General features: G+C 42.8%; 1 protein-coding gene across 3 annotated transcripts in view; it reads right to left on the bottom strand.

The window, feature by feature from the left end:
- Fastkd1 (FAST kinase domains 1) overlaps positions 1–22,393 on the bottom strand; it is a 31,694-nt gene that overhangs the window by 7,095 nt on the left and 2,206 nt on the right. For all 3 annotated transcript variants that reach the window (XM_052722419.1, XM_052722421.1, XM_052722420.1), the window contains exons 3-11: positions 18,376–18,501; positions 17,551–17,952; positions 15,441–15,551; positions 14,282–14,413; positions 12,700–13,186; positions 9,895–10,009; positions 3,952–4,080; positions 1,589–1,720; positions 955–1,068 (exon numbers count right to left, since the gene is read on the bottom strand). In XM_052722419.1, coding sequence (XP_052578379.1) covers positions 955–1,068; positions 1,589–1,720; positions 3,952–4,080; positions 9,895–10,009; positions 12,700–13,186; positions 14,282–14,413; positions 15,441–15,551; positions 17,551–17,952; positions 18,376–18,501 — 1,748 coding nt within the window. The remainder of the gene's footprint in view (positions 1–954; positions 1,069–1,588; positions 1,721–3,951; positions 4,081–9,894; positions 10,010–12,699; positions 13,187–14,281; positions 14,414–15,440; positions 15,552–17,550; positions 17,953–18,375; positions 18,502–22,393) is intronic.

Here is a 22,393-nt window from a genome sequence, read left to right on the forward strand (position 1 = left end):
CTCTGCGGCCCAGGCTTAGGTAAAACTCCAGAGAAGCTGGGGTTATAGGCATGTGCCACCATGTCCAGGTAGGACAGAATCTTGTTTTTGTTTTTTGGTTGTTTTGTTTGTTTTGGTTTTTCAGAACAGAGTTTCTCTGTGTAGCCCTGGCTGTCCTAGAACTCACTCTGTAGATCAGGCCGGCCTCCTGAGTGCTGGGATTAAAGATGTGCACCACTAGCCGGGCGGTGGTGGCGCATGCCTTTAATCCCAGCACTCGGGAGGCAGAGCCAGGCGGATCTCTGAGTTCGAGGCCAGCCTGGGCTACAGAGTGAGTTCCAGGAAAAGGCGCAAAGCTACACAGAGAAACCCTGTCTCAAAAAAAAAAAAAAAAACAACAACAACAAAAAAAAAGATGTGCGCCACCACTGCCCAGCAAGAACAGAATCTTTTGAGGATCCAGAAATGTTTAGTTAATCTGAGTCTGGATTTTACTTAGCACTGATGAAGATTAACTTTTTTTTTTTTTCTGAAAACAGCAATATTGATGGTTATCAAAGGTGGGCCATGGGAGTGAACTTGAGAATTCATTTTATTTTTTTGTCTACTTTTGTATGTTTGGAAATTTTCATAATAAAAATTTGAAAAGAAATTATAAACCTGGGGTTTGAGAGATGGCTCAGTGATAAAGATCACGAAAGGGAACTGCAGAGGGCCTGGGTTGGGTTTCCAGCACCCACAGGTGACTCACCACCATGGGTGATTCCAGTCCCACGGGACAGGGCTCCCTCTTCCGGTCGATGTAAGTATTAAGGCTACCCTTGATGCACTTACACAAATGTGGGCAAAACGCTTATACACGTAAAATAAAAATAATCTTTACAAACAATTGCAAACCTTTCTAAAGTTCCAGTTAATTAGGAGACTATTCAAGTGAGTTTGGTTCAAAAGGAGCTTCATGTCCTGGTGACTTACCCACTATGTGGTAATATGCTGAAAGAGCGGAAGCCTTTACGCATCTGAGTCCTCCAAGGACTTCCGCTAGCATTTTGTAGATCTGCTGCTGTGCTCCAGTCATGACACCAATATCTTTAGAAAAATTACGAAAATTAAAAGCCATCCTAACTCTACAAACTGGAAAATAAATTTTTTTACCAGAGCCTCAGGGCTGGCCAGGTGGCTCAGCAGTTTTGTAAAGGGCTCGCGCCGCGCCCCCCCCCCCCTCCCCGTAGACTAAGGTCCCCCACCCCCACCCCCAAGCCTAAGGTGCTGTTTGGAAGGAGGGAACTGACTCCAGAAAGCTGTCCTCCGACCTCCACACACGCCTGTGTGTGCAGCCACAGGCGCACACAGAAGTAAAGACAGTAAGAGCCTAATGCGGTCCGTGTGGAAAAGCTCTAAATTCAATAGGCGGTAACTGCCTGCTCGCGAGCGGCCAGTGTTCTAGGTGAGAAACTCCTGTAAAATGAATCCCACTCACAAGGGTATTTAACAAGCCACAATCCCTCCTGGAAACTCTGGCCAGATTGAGATTTAATGGCGATAACAATGTATTATCTAATAATCTGTTCTGGAATTAACTATACTCTCTTACCAAAAGAAAACAAACCTTTGTTATACTGTCCTTGACAAAAGCGATCATGAAACCACGGGATCTGAAACTCGGGGCATTCCAAGCAGACTGCTCTATTTAACTCCATAAGGCGAAACTGGACCCTTGCACTTAGAGCTGACGGTAAAACTGAAATGAAAAATAAATTACCAACGGATTTGGATAGCCCAGACCTGACAGAAACTTCATTTCTTCATATCACAACCCCCACTGATGGTTGATACTTTAACTCTTACACGAGAGAGTCACTTCATTTGTGAATGCTCACGTCTTTAAGTTGATACATTCCGTACCGTGAGAAAGTCACTTCATTTATGAATGTGTCACATCTTTTTTTTTTTTTTTTTTGGTTTTTTGAGACAGGGTTTCTCTGTGTAGTTTTGTGCCTTTCCTGGAACTCACTCTGTAGCCCAGGTTGGCTTCGAACTCACAGATATGCGCCTGGCTCTGCCTAGTGCTGGGATTAAAGGCGGGCGCCACCACCGCCCGGCTGTGTCACATCTTTAAGTTGATACATTTGGTAACATGATTAAGATTGATTTCTGCCAGGAGATAATAGCACAGTCCTTTAATCCCAGCACTTTAATCCTAGACAGATCTCTGCGAGTTCGAAGCCAGCCTGGTCTACAAAGTGAGTTCCAGGATAGCTAAGGCTGTTACACAGAGAAACGCTGTCTCAAAAAAACCAAAAAAAGAAAAAAAAAAAAAAGGGATTTCTACATTTTGTGAATTTTAAAACTACATTTAAAAAAAATGCTACCAAGATTTTTCATTGACTCTCTTCCATATTTTGGAATTTATCATAAGAAACAATCCATGGTTCATGTGTTAACATTTGTTATTTGTAATGAATTGGAAAACTATAAAATAAGAACTAAGAGTCCCAAGATATAACTAAAGTGGCATGCCTGAAGTTCACGCACAAGGCCCTAAAATCAATCTACAGTGCTGCTTTTTTTAGAAAAGGAGTTCCTGGTTTCAGATAATGGAGGTTTTATTACAGCTATATAATGGTATGCCGTGAATCCAGTAAAAATATGACATCAAAATATTTTATGATATGGAAAGTTGTTCAGAATATAGTTCAATGAAAACAGCAACATAAATAATTTAAAGGCCAGGCGGTGGTGGCGCACGCCTTTAATCCCAGCTCGGGAGGCAGAGCCAGGCAGATCTCTGTGAGTTCAAGGCCAGCTCTCTAAAGTGAGTTCCAGGAAAGGCGCAAAGCTACACAGAGAAACCCTGTCTTGAAAAAACAAACCAAAAAAAAAAACAATTTAAGATCTCCATCTGTTTAAAAACATACTTTGATATTTATTTATATGAGACCAAAAGTAAGACACAAAAGAAGTACTTCAAGCACTCAGGGTGCAGCCTAGTTGGTAGAGTGTGTGGTTAGCATGCAAGACTCTGTGGGCTCAATTCTTTCCAAACAAAAGAATTAAAGGAAGGAAAAGAAAGCACCGCCCCATTGAAGGGAGTTTTACTTGGTGGTAGAATTAGTGACAGTATCTAACTTTGATATCATTTTCTGTGTTTTCTGCAGTTTCTATAATAGTCATAATTTTATATATATATATATATATATATATATATATATATATATATATATATATATATTTTTTTTTTTTTGGTTTTTTCGAGACAGGGTTTCTCTGTGTAGCTTTGCGCCTTTCCTGGAACTCACTTGGTAGTCCAGGCTGGCCTCGAACTCACAGAGATCCGCCTGGCTCTGCCTCCCGAGTGCTGGGATTAAAGGCGTGCGCCACCACCGCCCGGCTATTTTATATTTTTTAAGACAGGATCTCAATAAAGTTGTGGCTGGCTTGGTCGGCTTCAAACTTTCAACCATCCTCCTGCCTCAGCCTCCCAAATGCTATACGTATTATATATTGTATATAATAATATATATTATATATATTTACAAGTATATTTGCATATATATGTATACACATTTCCACCCTCCCATCCTGGAGATGAAACCCAGGGCTTAACAAATGCTAAGCAAGCATTCTATCATTAAACTACCCTTTGGTCAATCATAAACTGCTTTTATTAACAGGAAATAATGTGCCAGGTGGTGGTGGCACACACCTTTAATCCCAGCACTCGAGAAGCAGAGCCAGGAGGATCTCTGTGAGTTCGAGGCCAGCCTGGCCTACAGAACAAGATCCAGGACAGGCACCAAAACTACATAGAGAAACACTGTTTGGAAAAACAAAAACAAACAACAACAAAAAAACAAAAAACAAAAACAGGAAATAATGTTATTAGCCTTTAAATGCTTCAGTATGGACACAAATGACACTTGCATATAAAATACATTTAATAAATTCTAAAAATAAAATGCAGATACATACTTTCAAGTTGAGAATCTAATCTGGCTAAGAACTCAATGTGAAACATTTTCTTTAGTAGATCTTCTGGAAAATATTCAAGTGTGGCCAAAGAAAAACCAAGAAACACTAATGTAACAGGATCCAATGTACCTAAAAAATAAGTTTAAAAATTATAAAGTACAGCTGTTTCACATATACATATAGATAAGCTGTTCAGCTAAAGTTAAAGTTTTTTTAATGATAAAAAAAGAAAATAAATCATATCAACACGCACTCACAAAATTTATATGATTATAAGTCAACATTAATTCTGGGGTAGGAACAGAGTAAGAAAGATGGACAAGAGAGAAGTCCTGTTGACCCAGGCACGGTGGCACATGCCTCTGATCCCAGCACTCAGGAGGCAGAGGCAGGAGGATCTCTGTTTGAGGCCAGCCTGGTTATGTACTGAGTTCCAGACCAGCCAGGGCTACACTGTGAGACCCCGTCTCAAAAAATTAAAGCAAGCCAGGCAGTGGTGGCACACGCCTTTAATCCCAGCACTCAGGAGGCAGAGGCTGAGGCAGGCAGATCTCTGTGAGTTTGAGGCCAGTCTGGTTTACAGAGTGAGTTCCAGGATAGCTGGGGCTACGCACAGAGAAATCCTGTGTATAAAAAAATAAAATAGCCGGGCGGTGGTGGCGCACGCCTTTAATCCCAGCACTCGGGAGGCAGAGCCAGGCGGATCTCTGTGAGTTCGAGGCCAGCCTGGACTACCAAGTGAGTTCCAGGAAAGGCGCAAAGCTACACAGAGAAACCCTGTCTCGAAAAACCAAAATAAATAAATAAATAAATAAATAAAATAAAATAAAATAAAGCAAAATAAAATAAAATAGTGTGGGGAGTACTGTGGCAATGCTTGTGTTTCTTGATATCTCAGTACTTTTCCCTTGGCAATTCAATCTGTGTAATTCAACTCTTATACCATGAATGTTACCTTTGTTATACTTTAAAGGTTGTAAAAACTGCTTCAAAAGAGAAAGAATTCAACACACAAGGACAATGATCTGTGAGAGTAATCTCAGTCTCTGGATACTAGAGTCTTTCTCAGAACGGACTGAGTCCTGGGCTGAGCACCTCATATACATGAACTCATTCAACCTCACCTCTGTCTACAGCAGGACCAGGTCCCAGCTCCGCCTGACAAATGAGCATCCGGCAGGGAGGCACTGAGGGAGAAACTGTCCAAGGCCGCAGAGTTAAACTAACTGCAGGGAGGGGGTTAACTCAGAAGGGGCAGTGCTGGGACCCATGTGCTTCCTGCGGGTCTCCAGACCAGGCTAACCACACACCTGTGCTCAGACCTCACCTGCCCTCCTTTACCTGCTACCTAGATCACAGCGGGGGACGATGCTTGAAAGTTCTTCACCTGACTTGCCTCACTAAGAGACATTTCTCATGTAGGAGAAGGGACAGACTACCATGACCCACTGGCAAGACAATTCTCAGGAAGGCCAGAAACAACAAATTCAAAGTCTTTACAGGTGTGGTAGTACACAGCTATAATCCCAGCACTTGGGCGGCAGAGGCTGGCAGATCTCTGAGTTCGAGGCCAGCCTGGTCTACAGAGTGAGTTCCAGGACAGCCAGGGCTACACAGAGAAACCTTCTGTCTCGAAAAAACAAAATCAAAACAAATAAAAAAATCCAATTTCTAAGTCTCTGTTTGAGACCATGTGGAAAGGGTGAAGCTTCATTTCTCTCTGGTTGTTGACTTATGACTAAATGAGCCAGCACGTCAAACCTCAACTTTAGGTTTGTCTTTAGGAAGTCTCATCTTCCACATACAGCTTTACTACTAAAAAAGAACATAGCATTTGCCATGCATGCATTCATGGCCTCATGCATTCATACCACAGTACTCTTTTACTTGTCTGTTAATGGACACAGTAGCATAAGACACCATTAGACACTCTCTGACTGATAAATCCCACAAAATACAGATAGCCCATTAGCACAGAGTCTCCAGGTCTATATAAATACACCCAATATGGAGTCTAGCATCTTGTAAGGGATGTGAAGCTCCCAGTAAGCACCTGCAGGTCTATATAAATACACCCAATATGGAGTCCAGCATCTTACACAGGATGTGAAGCTCCCCCTGAGCACCTGCAGGTCTATATAAATACACCCAATACGGAGTCCAGCATCTTACACAGGATGTGAAGCTCCCCCTGAGCACCGCTGTTTGGCTTATGACTTGGCACCAGGCACAGCCAACAGCTCAAAGACTAGTTCCTGGCTGTCTTTCCTGCCTGAACTCTACTACCCAACCTCCCTGTCCCCACGCCTGACAAGAATCTGTGACTACTGAAGAAAGCACACATGTTCCTACCACAGCTCCTGTTCCGTTCTCTCCCGCTGGGGCTCTCTCCCCTATCCACTGGCCATGTCATTTCCTCACTTCATTCAATCCACAGTTGAAAATCATCTGCAGGGAGAGTTCCTGACTAGTTGATCAGCACTGCTCCACCCCAGTACACCCCACTCCACTATGCTCCATCCTCCACACCTGCAATAATGCTCAAGAGTACTTGACCTTACAGATTCGTACATCACTATGTCAGTGCCCTTCATACAACACAGGAGTCTACCATTTCCATTCTCCTCACACAACACAGGAGTCTACCATTTCCGTTCCCCTCACACAACACAGGAGTCCACCATTTCCATTCCCCTCACACAACACAGGAGTCTACCATTTCCATTCCCCTCACACAACACAGGAGTCCACCATTTCCATTCTCCTCACACAACACAGGAGTCTACCATTTCCACTCCCCTCACACAACACAGGAGTCCACCATTTCCGTTCCCCTCACACAACACAGGAGTCTAGCATTTCCATTCTCCTCACACAACACAGGAGTCTAGCATTTCCATTCTCCTCACACAACACAGGAGTCTAGCATTTCCACTCTCCTGCATCCCAGTGCCTGGGACAGTACCTGACAAGCAGCAAGTTCGTGTCTACTGCTGACAACAAAGACAGAGCTATGAGCCAGACAGATCAGCTCTAAAACTGCCAAGTCATATGGACAAGTGGGATGGGTCAATCCAACCCAAAGTAATTAGGACTCCAGAAGCAAAGAGAAGGAAAAAGGAAAGAAACTCCCAACCTCTGCTATCTGCTTCCAATAGTACAAAGGCCTACTATTTTTTTCCAGTACTAAAACATTATTGGAAACTTTTAATAAGAGACACAGTTGTCTCCAGCCAAGCAGTAACCTTTCAGACAATTTATAAACATCTACCAAGCTCTTAAGACATGTTTACTTTAGCGGGGCAGTGGTGGTGCATGCCTTTAATCCCAGCACTCAGGAGGCAGAGGCAGGTGGATCTCTGAGTTCAAGGCCAGGTCTACAGAGTGAGTTCCAGGACAGCCAGGACTACACCGAGAAACCCTGTCTTGAAAAACAAACAAACAAACAAACCAAAAAAACCAACAAAAAAAGTTTACTTTAAAAAAGCCAGTAGGGGCTGGAGATATGGCTCAGCAGGTAAGAGCACTGGCTACTCTCCTGGGTGACCCAAGTTCAATTCCCAGCACCCACAGTAATAGTTCACAACCTTCTAACTCCAATCCCAAGGGATCCGACACTGTCTTCTGGCCTCTGTGGACACCAGGTACAGGCATAGTGCACAGACACACATGCAGGCAAAACACCCATGCACATAAAATAACAATTTTAAATAAATTAAAAAGCAACTATTAAAATGGCCCAAAATTGGGGCTGGAGCAATGGGTTAAAAGTTATGAGTACTGACTGTTCCTCTAGGTGAGTGTTTCTCATCCTGTGGGTCATGACCCCTGTGGGGGGGCCAGATGATCCTTTCATGGGGTAACCTAAGACCACTGGAAAACATGGACACTTACATACTGATTCATACAACATTAGTACAAAGTCACTACAACATGAGGACCTGTATGAAAGGGTCAAAGCATTAAGAAGGTTGGGAACCACTGTTCTAGAGGATCCTGGTTCGATTCCAGCACCCACATAGCAGCTCACAACCACCCATTAACACCAGTTCCAGAGGATCTATTGTCCTTCTCTGGCCTCCACGGGCACCAGACATATAAATGGTGCATAGACATAAATTAAACAAATCACTCATACACATAAAACTGGGTCCAAACCATCACATAGTGTATGTACCCCAAGGCACCTTTGGGGACACTGTGTAACACAGTCACCACTAGCACACACAAATAGAGGAGAGAGAAGAACCAGCTGAAACAGAGCAACCAGACAATCTGGAATGTGGCATATCGTCAATAATACAGCCAATCTCTGTTCTTTTTAAAAATCAGGAAGAAACAGGAAGGAGGTGACAAAATTAAACAAAGCTCATTTTTTTAAAAAAACAGAAGACAACTGAGGAGGCCAAGCACCAGGATCAAGACTTCAAGGCCAGGGTTAGGCAGATGGCTCAGGAAAGTACTACAAGCATGAAGGCCTGAGTTCCAGTCTCCAGAACCCACATACAAAGTTGGCATGGCTGTATGCATCTGTAGCCCGGTGCTGGCGGGGGAGACAGAAGGATCCCAGCAGCTCACCCAGCCCTCCAACCTAGCCCATCAGGGAACTCTAGCGTCGGTTCTGACCACGCCTCAAAAAATGAGGGAGATGTCTCGGGGGGAAGGGCTCACCTGGCAAGTTTTAGAACCTGAGTGTGGATCCTCAGAACCCACATAAAGCTGAGGAAATGGGAGGCAGAACAAGAGCATGCTGGGAAGGTCATGGGTCAACCACCTAGGAAAGCACAGTCACAAGACACAAGGGGAAAGTCAGGCACCTGAAAATCCCCCGAGATTGTCTTCTGTCACTCACACACTAGAACACACACACACACACACACACACACACACACACACACACACACACCCTCTGTATGCACACATGCACACATAACCTCCCTGTATGGGGGGGGGACGACAAACTGGTAACAAATGGGAAAATTTGATAACGGTCTAGATGGCAGTGTTCACTATCCTGGTTATAGTGCTGGCATAGTGGTTACAAGAATGTCCCCTTTCCCTGAAGCATAGACAGGATGATTCAAAGGTTCATCATATGCAGGCGAATGCTATAGGTCAAGCTAGACTGGGGATTATACTACACAGATGTTTGTCCCTTCCATTTTAATTGGTGTCTAAAAACCTTGATAACAAAAAGGAAAAAAATCAAAAGCTTCTCCGCAGAAGTCAACACTAAGTTAAAAGTACATGGGGGGTAGTACTCTATATAGACTATGAGAGATGAAACAGATAACCACCAACAGCACCAAGAAACATTAGAGTGGTTACTTGGGGTATGATTAGGAAGACTTGAAACACAGACTCTATTAGGCATTCAGGGACTATTGAAGTTTCTTAGTGTGCTGATACAAGAGTTTCAGCACTCTGGGCAGATGTATGCTTCGGTAATACAGCACAATATGCTTTGAAATAGCTGGGGGTGGGGAAGCAAGCAAGAGATAAGACAAGTATGACAAAACAGTGACATTACCAAGTGCACACAGTGGCTGTATCGGGGTTCCTTGTTCAATTCTTACCTAAGTCTCATATTTTCACACAAAAAAGTTTCAGAGAAATGGATACTTCTCTTGAGACAGGGTCTTTCAAGACACAATAGGTGGGGAGGTAGGTGGATGGATAGACAGACTGACAGACAGACTGACAGATAGATGTCCATCCCAGGCAGCCTTGAACTCACCTCTATAGCCCAAGCTGGTCTCAAACAAGCAACCTTCCTGCCTTACCAAGTGCTGGTTTTACAAAGATAAACCACCACACCCAGTTTTAAACATACAGGATTTCCAGTTACTATGAATACCCAGTTATTGAAGGCCACTGTAACAGCTCTTAGCTCACAGTTACAAGAATCTACTCATTCATTATAATGCCAAACACTTTACCTACCTACATAAGAATTAAGGCGCTGGACACACGCTCCAAAAAACTCATCCCTTTGAGGTGGATCATAGTTCAAAATGCTGAATGGAAGAATAATAGCATGGATTGAAAAAGGATGGATCTGTATTAACAAAACAAAAATTTAGTATAAGCTTCTGCAAAATTAATTTTAATCTACCATTTTAGATGAAGTCTTTCTAACATGCCTATAATGAGATTATAAACATATCACTCATTAACTTTTGCATCCTGCAATGACTGATTTAAATTTGTGCCTATTAGTAACTATAAAAATGTTAGTACAGAAAAATAAATCAGCCAGCCTAAAACTTAATTTCGCTAGGTGAAAATCCCTCGTGTTCCAGTTTCCACACCACTCACTGAAAATGGATAGGAAGCAGCCCCAGTTAGTTCCAAGTCATCAATGCATTCATCAGAATAAGCACTCGACAGCCAGAGAAGTCCCTCAGTTCACAGCCACCAGCACTGTTCTCCCATACATTTCTGTCCTTTGGTATTTTTGAGTCAGGGTCTCACTCTATAGCCCCAGCTGGCTTCAAACTCAAGGTCAACTGCTGAGACTATGGACATGAGCTATGACGCCTGGCAGTACTGGGGGCTGGCCCTAAGGCCACGCATCTAGACAAGCACTCTACCACTGAGCTGTATCCACTTCGTTTTTCATCTGTGTGTTCGCTCAAGTCATCTAAGCATCTGTCGGGCACAGAGTTAAGCAAGTAAGACATTTTTAGGTTCATTTGTGAAAAATACTAGCTTCTGAACAAAGACCTCATCCTAATACAAAGACAACAGTAATTTTGTAAGTACCTTCTCCTTTGATCCATAAAAGAGCTTTGCCAACGTAATTCCAAAAACAAATATGCACTGACAACTTAGGAATGCTCATGTCAGTGAATACCTTAGCATTGTCTCAGTCTTCACGCTTATCTCACATTTCTAGTGTGTGTGTGTGTGTGTGTGTGTGTGTGTGTGTGTGTGTGTGTGTGTGTGATGTACGTATAAGTGGGTGTGCCACATCCCATATCCTCGAGTATAAGTTAGAGGACAGTTTTGTGTAGCTGGTTCTCCTTCCCATGTTTATTACAAGGACTCTGAGCAGCAGACTCAGGTCCATCAGACTTGCATTGTTGGGAGGCAAGTCCATTTACTTGCTAAGTCATCTTGCCAGGCCTATAATTGTTTAATTGTGATACCCAGGATTATAGAGAAAAAAAAAGAATATTAAAAATTACAGGGACAAATAGCCAAATGAATGGAAACACATGAACTATGAACCAATGGCTGAGGGGTCCACACTGGATCGGGCCCTCCGAATGGGTGAGACAGTTGATTGGCTTGATCTGTTTGGGAGGCATCCAGGCAGTGGGACCAGATCTTGTGCTCATTGCATGAGTTGGCTGTTTGAAACCTGGGGCCTATGCAGGATTGTTTGCCTCGGCCTGGGAGGAGGGGACTAGACCTACCTGGACTGAGTCTACCAGGTTGACCTCAGTCTGTGGGGAAGGCTTTGCCCTGGAGGAGATGGGAATGGGGGGGGGGGGGCGTTGGGGGGAGGGTGAGGGGGACGGGAGGGGGGAGAACAAGGGAATCCGTGACTGATATGTGGAACTGAATTGTATTGCAAAATAAATTAAAAAAAAAAAATGTGCAAGTTCTAAAGAGAAAAAAAAAAAAAAAAAAAAAAAAAATTGGTTATTCACTACCATGCAAATAAGCCTAATATTCTAAATATTGCCTTCCAATTAAAAAATTCTGACTTCTGGGCCGGGCGGTGGTGGCGCACGCCTTTAATCCCAGCACTCGGGAGGCAGAGCCAGGCAGATCTCTGTGAGTTCGAGGCCAGCCTGGACTACCAAGTGAGTTCCAGGAAAGGCACAAAGCTACACAGAGAAACCCTGTCTCAAAAAACAAAAAACAAAAAAAAACAAACAAACAAAAAATTCTGACTCCTGATCTTAGCTGGGCATAGTGGTGCATGCTCTAATCCCAGCACTTGGGAGGCAGAGGCAGGAAGATTTCTGAGTTTGAGACCAGCCTGGTGAGCCACATAGTGAGACCCTTTCTCAAAAAAATGAAACAAAAAAGCCTCTGACTTCTTAAAGACCGACAGAATCAAAGGATGACCACTAATCTGTAGTGGGTAGCCGTTCCAACCTTGATCTGGAAGTTCCAACCCCCATTGAGGCTTCGGTAACTGTCACACCTACAAGGCGGGGCCAAGAGAGGACCCTGAAGACCTGAGATCCGGATGCGCCATCTCTCTTGGTTCCTGGACCCTGGAAGCTGGAGGTAGACCAAGCAGAGTTCTCCAGAGAACACCGCTGGACTGCACTGCGTCTTTCCCAGACCCTGCAACCTACCTATCCCTTCATTTGTAAGTTACGCCACTAAATAAATCTCCCTTTTAACTACGTGGAGTGGCCTTAATAATTTCACCAATACTAATCTCTCCAGATCTATGGCTAGAGGAACAAGGTGGCTGTTTTCTTTTGTATGAGACAAGGTGTATCTGTGTGTCCACTCTGACCGTAAACTCCTGGCAATCCCCTTGCCTTAGCCTGCTAAATGCTGAGATTATAAGTGTGCCATCACACCTTCTCCAAAGTAGCTTTAAAGTGGAGAAGAACAAACTGGTGAACCAGAAGCTAGAATTTTCAAACTTCACGCTCTCTTCTAAGTTCGAAAAGTATTTAAGTATTTATAATATATATATACATATAAGTGTGTGTGTGTGCATGCTTCTGGAAGCTGACAGCCGCGTAAAAGTAATGTCTAACATTTAAATTTCACCTTTTCGATTTGCTGAACCACCACCGAAGCTATCCTATCGAGCAGCGGAGTGCTGAGGTAGTTAGTTTTGGAAAGAAAAGACGCGATCTTTGCAGCGTTGGTGCCATCGATTTCCTCCACATGGCGCTGTAAAGCAGCAACTGACTCCTCAACGAAGGACTCGTGAAGCCATTCTCCTCGCAAAGACTTAAGCTCCTCCCACAGCAGAGCCAAGCTGCTGCACTGTTGCAGTCGATGGTGGCCCCAGTGATCTAATTTCTGAAGGAGATTCAGCTGCTTTCTGGTAGTGCTGGCCAAGCATATGTGATCATTCTGAATCCACCTCATGAGAGACGCTACGAAATCACTCAGTTCCTTGAAGTCACACTGTGGTAAGACCGCTTCAATTCGGGACACTGCTGTTTCGCTGAGGTGAGGAGAGGGAAGCATGGAGAGTGCAGAGACCAGAACAGAGGTCTCACTTGGTGTGACGCTAGCTTCCAATCGACTGTGATGGAAAGAAAAAAGGGCGAAAACGAAAAGGACATAATAACACACCAGCAACGACAAAAAACACACCAACTATGTGAATTAAAATACTGTTATACAATTGTCATCAAAGGTGAGGTAATCTTAGAAAGCCAGTTCATTTAAGATTAATTCACAGGGTCATTAGGAGTAACTAAGGAAAGACTAAGGTAACATAACCATGCTCCACACTTCATGGAAAAACAAAACCACCATCAATGGGAAAGAAAAGGTCAGCATCAGAAGAGTGCCCAGAGCTACTGCTGCTGCTGCGGAAGACTCTGAGCTCAGTGTGTGCACGGCCATCAGAGCCGCTGCGACCCTGAATAGACCGGCATAGGGAGATCCTCAATAACACCAATTCCCTTCTTAGTTACGTGTCAGAGATACAGTCTCAAAACACAACAGACAGACACCTGACCTCACTCTCTACTCCTCCCTTTCTAAATCTGCACAGTAACTATCCCACCATGAGAACAGTAATTCTTAAACAACAAATTCAGGACTGGCCACTTTAAGGAACCTTTAGGTTTAGAAGTGTGAAAGAAATTATTCAATCCACATTAAATACAAAACTGAGTCGTTGTGATTTTATTATTTGTTGTTTTTGGAGTTCTGAGTTCCTATATAGAAAGAACAAACACACACATAACCCCACTGATTGCTTAGAAAATAAAATAATCATGATATTCCACGTTAGCCAGGGTGCATTGGTCATTTGCTATTAGTAAACTTAAAGTAAAATTAGTAATACTTCATTTTAGCTCAACCAAATCAATGGAAAACTGAGAAGACAATGTTACATATCCAGAGAAAATACGGTCATTTTCAGTTATGGATGTAAAGGGAAAACTGTATATATGTTTGTTTAGTTGTTTAGTGCTCCTGGGATCACACGAGGGGCACATGGTAGTACGGTACAGTAAGTATAGCCCAGATCTTAGAACGTCAATAATAAGTCATTCAGTTCTGTCTAGAAAATTCCAGCTATTTTATACACTATAAAGCAAACATGGATAGATTTCTAAATGCAGCACTAATTGAATATTTTATTCTTTAAATACTTAAGTCTTACCTGAGAAGTAATTCTCTAAGTTTCACCAAAAGCTCCTTATTTTGGAAATGCAGACAACTCAATGCTTGTATTATCTTCAGTAGCTCTATCGATTTATAGTTATCCAAATGTTTATACAGAACTGAAGCAATTCTAAAAACAACACGTATTATAAGCAGGTCATTCACTTATTTATTGAACAGTCACTAGACAGACTTCATGCCACACATTCTGCTCTATGTTAAAGATCAGTACAAATGTCCCCTCCTCAGTTCTTACAGAACTGTCAAGATGTTGACAGAAACACAAAGAACTAAAATAAAGTAAGAGCAATCATGAAGTGTGAGTTTGAAAAGGGGGGGAAAGCACAGCTTCAGGGGCTGGGAAGGTCACTCAACAGTAAAGAGCACTGGCTGCTCTTGCAGAAGGCCTGGGTTTAGTATCCAGCACCCGAATGGTGGCTCACAGTGATCTGTAACTCCAGTTCCAGGGGAACCAACAACCTCTTCCGGACTCACCTGCAGGCACCAGGCATGCACATGGTACAAATACATACACACCTGCAGGCCAAACACTCATGAACATATTTTTTTACAGAATATTTTTCTACAAAGGGCATAGCTTTACTTCCCAAACTACAAAGAGGAAAAACAGAAAGAAAAGCTCACAGAACAGACATCAAATTCCACATCCTATTGCCAAGAATATTTTTACCATGAATTACTAGCAATTTGCAACACCAATCTCATTTTTTTCTGGCCCTGTGGGGGGGGGTGGCGGGGGGGGGGGGGGGGGGTGTATAAGCTAAAAGCAATTGAAAGAGGAGGAAGAGGAGGAGGGAACTGTGATGAGAAATGAGACAGCGGACACTTAACTAAAGGAACATATAATACAAAAAAAAAAATTAAGTATACGTAATTTGGGTTTCTTTTCCTTCTTAAATCTCACGTTACCAATGAGCTACTGGACAGTGTTGCAGGCAACCGTGAGACAAGGGCTCAGGCAGCCAAGTGCTCTGGAGACACTATCCTTTTGAGAGCAGAGCGCTTGCTCTGCGCACACTATGGTGCTCTGCTCCAGTCTAACTGCATCAGGAAAGGCAAGGAAAACCGCTGTAAACAACTCTCACTGTTGTGAAATCACAAACATCCCGAACATAAAGAACTTCAGGAAAGACTACTTTTTAATCAAGTGCGCGTTTCTGCTTTCCATGTCTCCCAGTGCTCCCAACACTGTCAACGCCTGCTGGCTGGTCAGCTCCTCTGACATCAACAGTAGAGCTGATTTAAGCCTAGAAACAAAAACACGTTTTTTTAATGTTAGAAAACTGGCTTCCAATTTGTTTTAATTCACAGTTTTGGGGTAACAAATAGAAAACTACAAATCCCTCTACTTACTATGGAGGCCTTGGAAGTCCTGCTTAAGGGAAACTGCTCATCATACATATACATCTACAGATTGCTGTAATTCCTGGGCTGAAGAAATGGCTCTGCAGGTAAGAGTGTGTACTACTTTTGCAGAAGATCTGAGTTTGGTTCCCAGCATCCATTTCAGGTGGTTCACAACCATCTGTAACTCCAGCTCCAAAGACTCCAACACTCTATAGGACTCCAAGGGCATCTGCATTCCCTCCCTTTCTCTCTCTCTCTCTCTCTCTCTCTCTCTCTCTCTCTCTCTCTCTCTCTCTCTCTCTCTCTCACACACACACACACATAATTAAAAATAAATATTTTTAAAAGATAACTACAATTCTAAATATTCCATATACTTATACTGAGTAGGGGAATCATATGCATTACATAATTCTAGCCTCAGTCTAGGAAGGGAGAAGCAAATGGTATTTGTAATTAATTTAATATTTACTTACCTTCTAGCAATATCTAAATGTTTTTTGTTTTGTTTTGTTTTGTTTTGGTTTTTCGAGACAGGGTTTCTCTGTGTAGCTTTGCGCCTTTCCTGGAACTCACTTGGTAGCCCAGGCTGGCCTTGAACTCACAGAGATCCACCTGGCTCTGCCTCCCGAGTGCTGGGATTAAAGGCGTGCGCCACCACCGCCCGGCTAATATCTAAATGTTTTAAATGGAGTAAGATCTAACCAAAACATCATAAATATTCCTATGTATATCATAGCCAATCAAGTGTCAGGCACTGATCTATAATCTAGCTATTTGAGAGGCTGAAACAAAATTGCAAGTGTTCAATACTGGCCTGAGATACTTAGTGAGATTGTCTCAAAATAAAAAGTAAATAGATAAGAGTGCTTGCCTAATATGTGAAAGACCCTAGATTTAACTCCCAACACAACAATAAAAAATCCAACTAAATATCCCAAATATCTGTATCTATACCAACAGCTTATGAAAACAGAACTTCTTAAAAAAAGGAGATGAGCCAGACCAAACTCACTCGAGCTGTAGGGGCACCTGTTACTGTGCCCCTAAGTGTTTTGGTTTTGTTTTGGGTGGGGGGGTTTGAGATGGGGTCCTGCTTTGCAACTGAGGCCAGCCTGGGACTCCCTGTGTAACCCAGAGTGGCCTCAAATTCATACTATTCCTCCCAAGGACTGGGATCACAGCCTGGTACCACTATATCCAAACAAGAGTGTGCTTTCTTATTTATTTATTTATTTTTTTTTTTTTTGGTTTTTCGAGACAGGGTTTCTCTGTGTAGCTTTGCGCCTTTTCCTGGAACTCACTCGGTAGCCCAGGCTGGCCTCGAACTCACAGAGATCCGCCTGGCTCTGCCTCCCGAGTGCTGGGATTAAAGGCGTGCGCCACCACCGCCCGGCTATTTATTTATTTTTTTAATTACTGCCAATCTTTTTTCTTTTTAAACCATTCTCAATAACAGAACTATTTGTTCTGGAATTGGAATAAATATTCGTAACACATAGATCAATCATTACCATTGTCTTAGTTAGGGTTTCTACTCTGGTGCTAAAACACCATGACCAGAAGCAACCTGGAGATTTTGACGGTGAACACGATGAAGATAACCAGTGTGAAATGACCCACTGTCTAGACTACTAAATCCTACACTCTTCTGCTGGGTCCGGAGTCTCACGCCTCTGGGTGAACCCAGGAAGGGCTGATACTTAGGTGGGGCCCTCATTTTCTGTCTGGTCCACTGTCTAGGACACACCAGTAGTCTGAAAGTTGGAAGTCAGAAGAACCAAAGAACAGAGTGTAACAGATGATTTCCCCTTCCATAGTCGATGGGGTCATTTTGATGAGTTTCGGAGTTCCGAGGAGAGCTAAACATGAAGAATCTGACGTGAAAAGTAAACTTACTGTTTCCTTATCTCAGGTTCTGCCACCGGTCCCAACGTGGTAAACAATCTGACGAAGCTTGCAGGGTGACCAGCCGAGCCGGGGATCATCTCAGCTAACCTCCTTCGAGCCACGTCAGTAAATTCAAAACTGTGGAACTGCAGAGACTGATACAGACTGAAAATCCTACTGATGGACTCCAAGTCAAGATGGCTCATATTGCTTATAAACACTCTATTACACCTCTCTAAGAGTGGGTAATAACTACACTTGACATTGCGAAGGAACAGTAATATCCTCCTCGCCGTGTTGACCTTGGAAGAATCTAAATCGTCAAAAAGAAGTTCCGTTTTGTTCACAAGTCGTTCTTGAAAACAGTGGGATATTAAAGAAGAAATGCTGACCATCAAGACAGACAAGGCCCTGAAGGAGAAAACAGATACACAGACTTTTACATTCCTAACAAAAATGACCGATTCTAAATTAAATGACTAGATACGGAAAGAAACTGGCAAGCATATTGCTTTATGCCATAAATTGTTTCATTTATTTTACTTTTTTCTAGCATCGTGAGAAACAGTCCTCTGGCTCTGACCGGGGAGTCCCATGTTTTCTGCTGCCACATGCAAAAATGTGACAGATGGCTGGGGACATGGCAGGGAAACTCAGTTAAAAATCTTAGCTCCTTCAGAGATCTCAAGAATACCAGTAGCTTTTGCCGTCACTGTTGTATTGGATGAGGATGATGAACTCACAAGAGATGCAGTTATAATGATGACTGACAGATCTCCAGCTGCACCCAAAGCCCAGCACCCTCACACACCCACCATCCCCAAATAAATGTACCTTAAGTCCTGTATGGTTTCCAAGTTCCTATTTACAATATCAGCTATTTTTCCCATTAATGGGCTAAAATACAAATGCTGATCAGCCAGGCAATTGGAAAATACTGACAGCACATTAGTATCAAACCTATTAAAAGAAATTCGAGTGAGATCATTAGTATCAATTAGAACACACGATGCAGTCGTAAAATAATAAGCAACAAAAATGCTAATATATTACTAATACAAGGTAAAGGTTTTTCAAGGTCTGGGAATAAGTCAGTGATTGGTTGTGTGCCCAGCATGTGCCAGGCCCTGGGTTTGGGTTTGATCCTCAACATTAAAAAAAAAAAAATGTAATTTCAAACCAGGCACACACCTTTAAGGGAGGCAGAGGCAGAACTCACAGGACCTCTGAGTTCTAGGCCAGCCTGGTCTACAGAGCAAGTTCCAGGACAGCCAGTGCTACACAGAGAAACCCTGTCTTGAAAGAACAAACAACAAAAAATAAAAATAAAAAACATCAAATTTTCCAAGGTGAGTTGACTATTATTATAAAAGTATCAAATGATCAGACTTTTAAAGTCCAGTACATCAGAAAGATTTAAAAGAGACTCATTCAAAATGATTTGAGTTTCACTTATTAACTTCTTGAGGTAACATGGAATATTGACTCATTTGCATATTAGCAAATAAGTAAAAATCTCTAGATAGGAAAAATGATCCCGTTTTTTCAAGTGACTGACAAGACAAAAATGCACTGTAAGACATTTCAATGCTGTCTTTTCCCTCTCTTTTCTTTTTTTGTTAGTTCTGGAGATCAAACCCCAGGGTTTGGACATACTTTGGCAAGCACTACCACTGAATTACGTCCCCACTAACTAGGTTTTAATTTGTTGCTATTGTTTGTTTTGCTTATTAAAAGCATCAGGGTTGGGGCTAGACAGACGGCTCAGTGGTTAAGAGTATATACTGCTCTTCCGGAGAACCCAGGTGGGCTGCCTCACCCTCCTATCAGGAGGCTCACAGCTAGGTATCACACCAGCTCCAGGGGACTCAATGCCCTTGTCTGACCTCTGCAGGTACCTGCACATGTGTACACATAATTTTAAAAAGTAAAACAAAAAAAAAATCTATCTTAAACATAAGGAAGTTCATAGCAGCACAACACATAATAGCCAAAATTTCCGGTACAATGGGTAAATCCCACAGTCACAGAACAACGTACCACAGAGCAATAAAAAGAAGGAACCATCAAGCTGGATGATGGTGGCGAATGCCTTAAATCCCAGCACTCAGGAGGCAAGGGCAGGCGCATTTCTAGGAGTTCAAGGCTAGCCTGGTTTACGAAGTAAGTTCCGGGACAGCCTACATAAAGAAACCCTGTTTGAAAAAATTAAAAATCCAGCTGGGCAGTGGTGGTGCACACCTTTAATCTCAGCACTCGGGAGGCAGAGGTAGGCGGATCTTTGTGAGTTCAAGGCCAGCCTGGGCTACCGAGTGAGTTCCAGGAAAGGCGCAAAGCTACACAGAGGAACCCTGTCTCGAAGGAAATAAAATAAAAAAGAAAAAGAAAAGAAAAAAACAAATATAAACAAGTAAGTGACTACTGAAACATATATTATGGAAGACACCTCAAAACACATTGAGAAAACTAGATACAAAAACCTAGTACAATGATATATACTATAGGATTTTATTTATATAAAAACAAACAAACAACAACAACAAAACCCCCTAATTTTTGGCAAGGAGTGACAATCCTTTTGCAGGTCAACAAGATGTCTCAGTGACTGAGCTGAGTTCGATCCCACACAACTGCTGAAAGTTGTTCTGACCTCCACAAACAACCAGTGACATGTGCATGCCCCGCCCTTCCCATGACCCCTACAAAATGAAGAACAAATAAATAAACATGGAAAAAAGCAACTAAGAAGCAAGATCCTTTGGGATAACAAAGTGGAACTGGGGGCTCTGAAGAGAATTTGGGGGAAGTGGTGATATTGTCTGTGTTATTTGTTTTTGAGACAAGGTCTTCCTCTGCTGTCCTGGATAGCCTGGAACTCACTGTGTAGCTCAGGTTGGCCTAGAACTCAGAAATCCTCTTGCCTCAGACCTTCCCAGTGTAGGGATTACAAGCATGAACTGTCTAGCATGATGTTCTTTCTCTTTTTAAATTAGTGTGAGTGTGAGTGTGTGTGTGTGTGTGTGTGTGTGTGTGTGTGTGTGTGTGTGTGTAGGCAGGTCAGAGGACAACCTGTGGGAATTGGTTCTCTTCTTCTACCATGTAGTTAGGGCTCAAGGACCCAACTCAGGCTGCCAGGCTTAGGGACAGGCATCTTCATCAATCACAGAGCACCTTGCTGGTCCTTGTGGTTCAGAATCCTCCATCTCCCTCCTACTGTGAGTTTTCTTCTTTGACTTGCATTTGCCTCACCCTGCTAGCAGTGGCTTTGGCTAGCACAGATTCCTAGGTAGAAAAGTCAGAAGACTTCCTAAACTGGTTCTATTACTGTCTTGGCTCTCGTACATGGAGGACCTCCCACATGTATTGTAGAATATGCTGTATATTCACAAGAATATCCTGCACAGAGTTCACATTCTTTTTTTTTTTTCTTTTTTTCTTTTGGTTTTTCCAGACAGGGTTTCTCTGTGTAGCTTTGCGCCTTTCCCGGAACTCGCTCTATACACCAGGCTGGCCTTGAACTCACAGAGATCCGCCTGGGTCTGCCTCCCGAGTGCTGGGATTAAAGGCGTGAGCCACCACCGCCCGGCTACCACCACCACCACCGTCCGACTACATTCTTCTTGATGATGATCAGTTATGGTCACATGAGAACACAGCTGTATAGTTTAGAAAGTACGTTCGCAACAATACTGTCAGCATCAGTGGACCTGAAGCTTTTCTTTCCTTCTTTGGAGTGAAGTCAAAATTTATTGACAGCAACACCAAGCAAGCTAAGACTGAGAGATGCCATCTAACAGGAACAGTTACTGGTGTAAAGCTGACCTCTTTAAGAAGCTTTGACGAGGACTATAAGCTGTGGTCACTGCCTACTCACAGAAATGGAGTGGCAGCAAAGCCAGACAACGCTCAACAGCGTCACCAAACTAGTGTGTTCTTTTCTCTCCTTGAAGAGTCCTCGAAATCTAGGGGTGTGTTGTTGCTGTTGTTCTTATTTAGTTAACGTATATGGGTGTTTTGTCTGCGTGTAGGTCTGCAGGTACCACATGTGGTACTTGTGCCCGTGGAGGCCAGAGGAGACTCTGGAACTGGAGTGACAGATGACTGCGAGCTTCCATATGGGTGCTGGGAATCAACAGCTGGCCATCTCCCCAGCCCCGAAATTGATTTGCTTGTTTGTTTGTTTTATGGAGACTCAATCACAATCTTCTGTTTCTAAAGCAGAATTCTTCAAGGATCAAAGAAACTAGTTCACTACCTGCGACTCTATCGAATTTACATTTTGATTAATATGTATATGGAAAATCATACTGAAACCTGCTCTGAGTTAAAGAGGGAACATCTAAAATACTTTCCTTTCTTTATTAAAGAAAGAATTTTTTATACAATTAAAAATCCTCAAACTAATTGAACTTAAAACTTCTTTTTTTTTCTTGAGACAGGGTCTCATGTATCCCAGGCTGGCCTCAAACATGCTATGAAGCCAAGGATGATCTTGAATTTCTGATCCCCAGCCTTATGGTGGTTTGAAAGAAAATGGCCCTCATAGAGAGTGGCACTATTAGGAAATGTGGCTTTGTTAGAGTAGGTGTGGCCTTGTTGGAGGAAGTGTGTCACCCTGGGAGTGGGTTTTGAGGTCTCCTATGCTCAAGCTATGCTCAGTGTAGAACACAAGTTCACTTCATGTTGCCTGCAGATCAAGATGCAGAACTCTCAGCTCCTTCTCCAGCACCATGTCTGCCTGCATACCTCCATGCCCACTATGATGATAATGGACTAAGCCTCTGAAACTATAAGTCATTCCCAATTAAATGTTTTCCTTTATAAAAGTTACCAAGGTCATGGTGTCTCTTCG

This window comes from Peromyscus californicus, unplaced genomic scaffold, assembly GCF_007827085.1.
Source record: "Peromyscus californicus insignis strain IS unplaced genomic scaffold, ASM782708v3 Scaffold_7__1_contigs__length_154581171, whole genome shotgun sequence".
Lineage (NCBI taxonomy): Eukaryota > Metazoa > Chordata > Mammalia > Rodentia > Cricetidae > Peromyscus > Peromyscus californicus.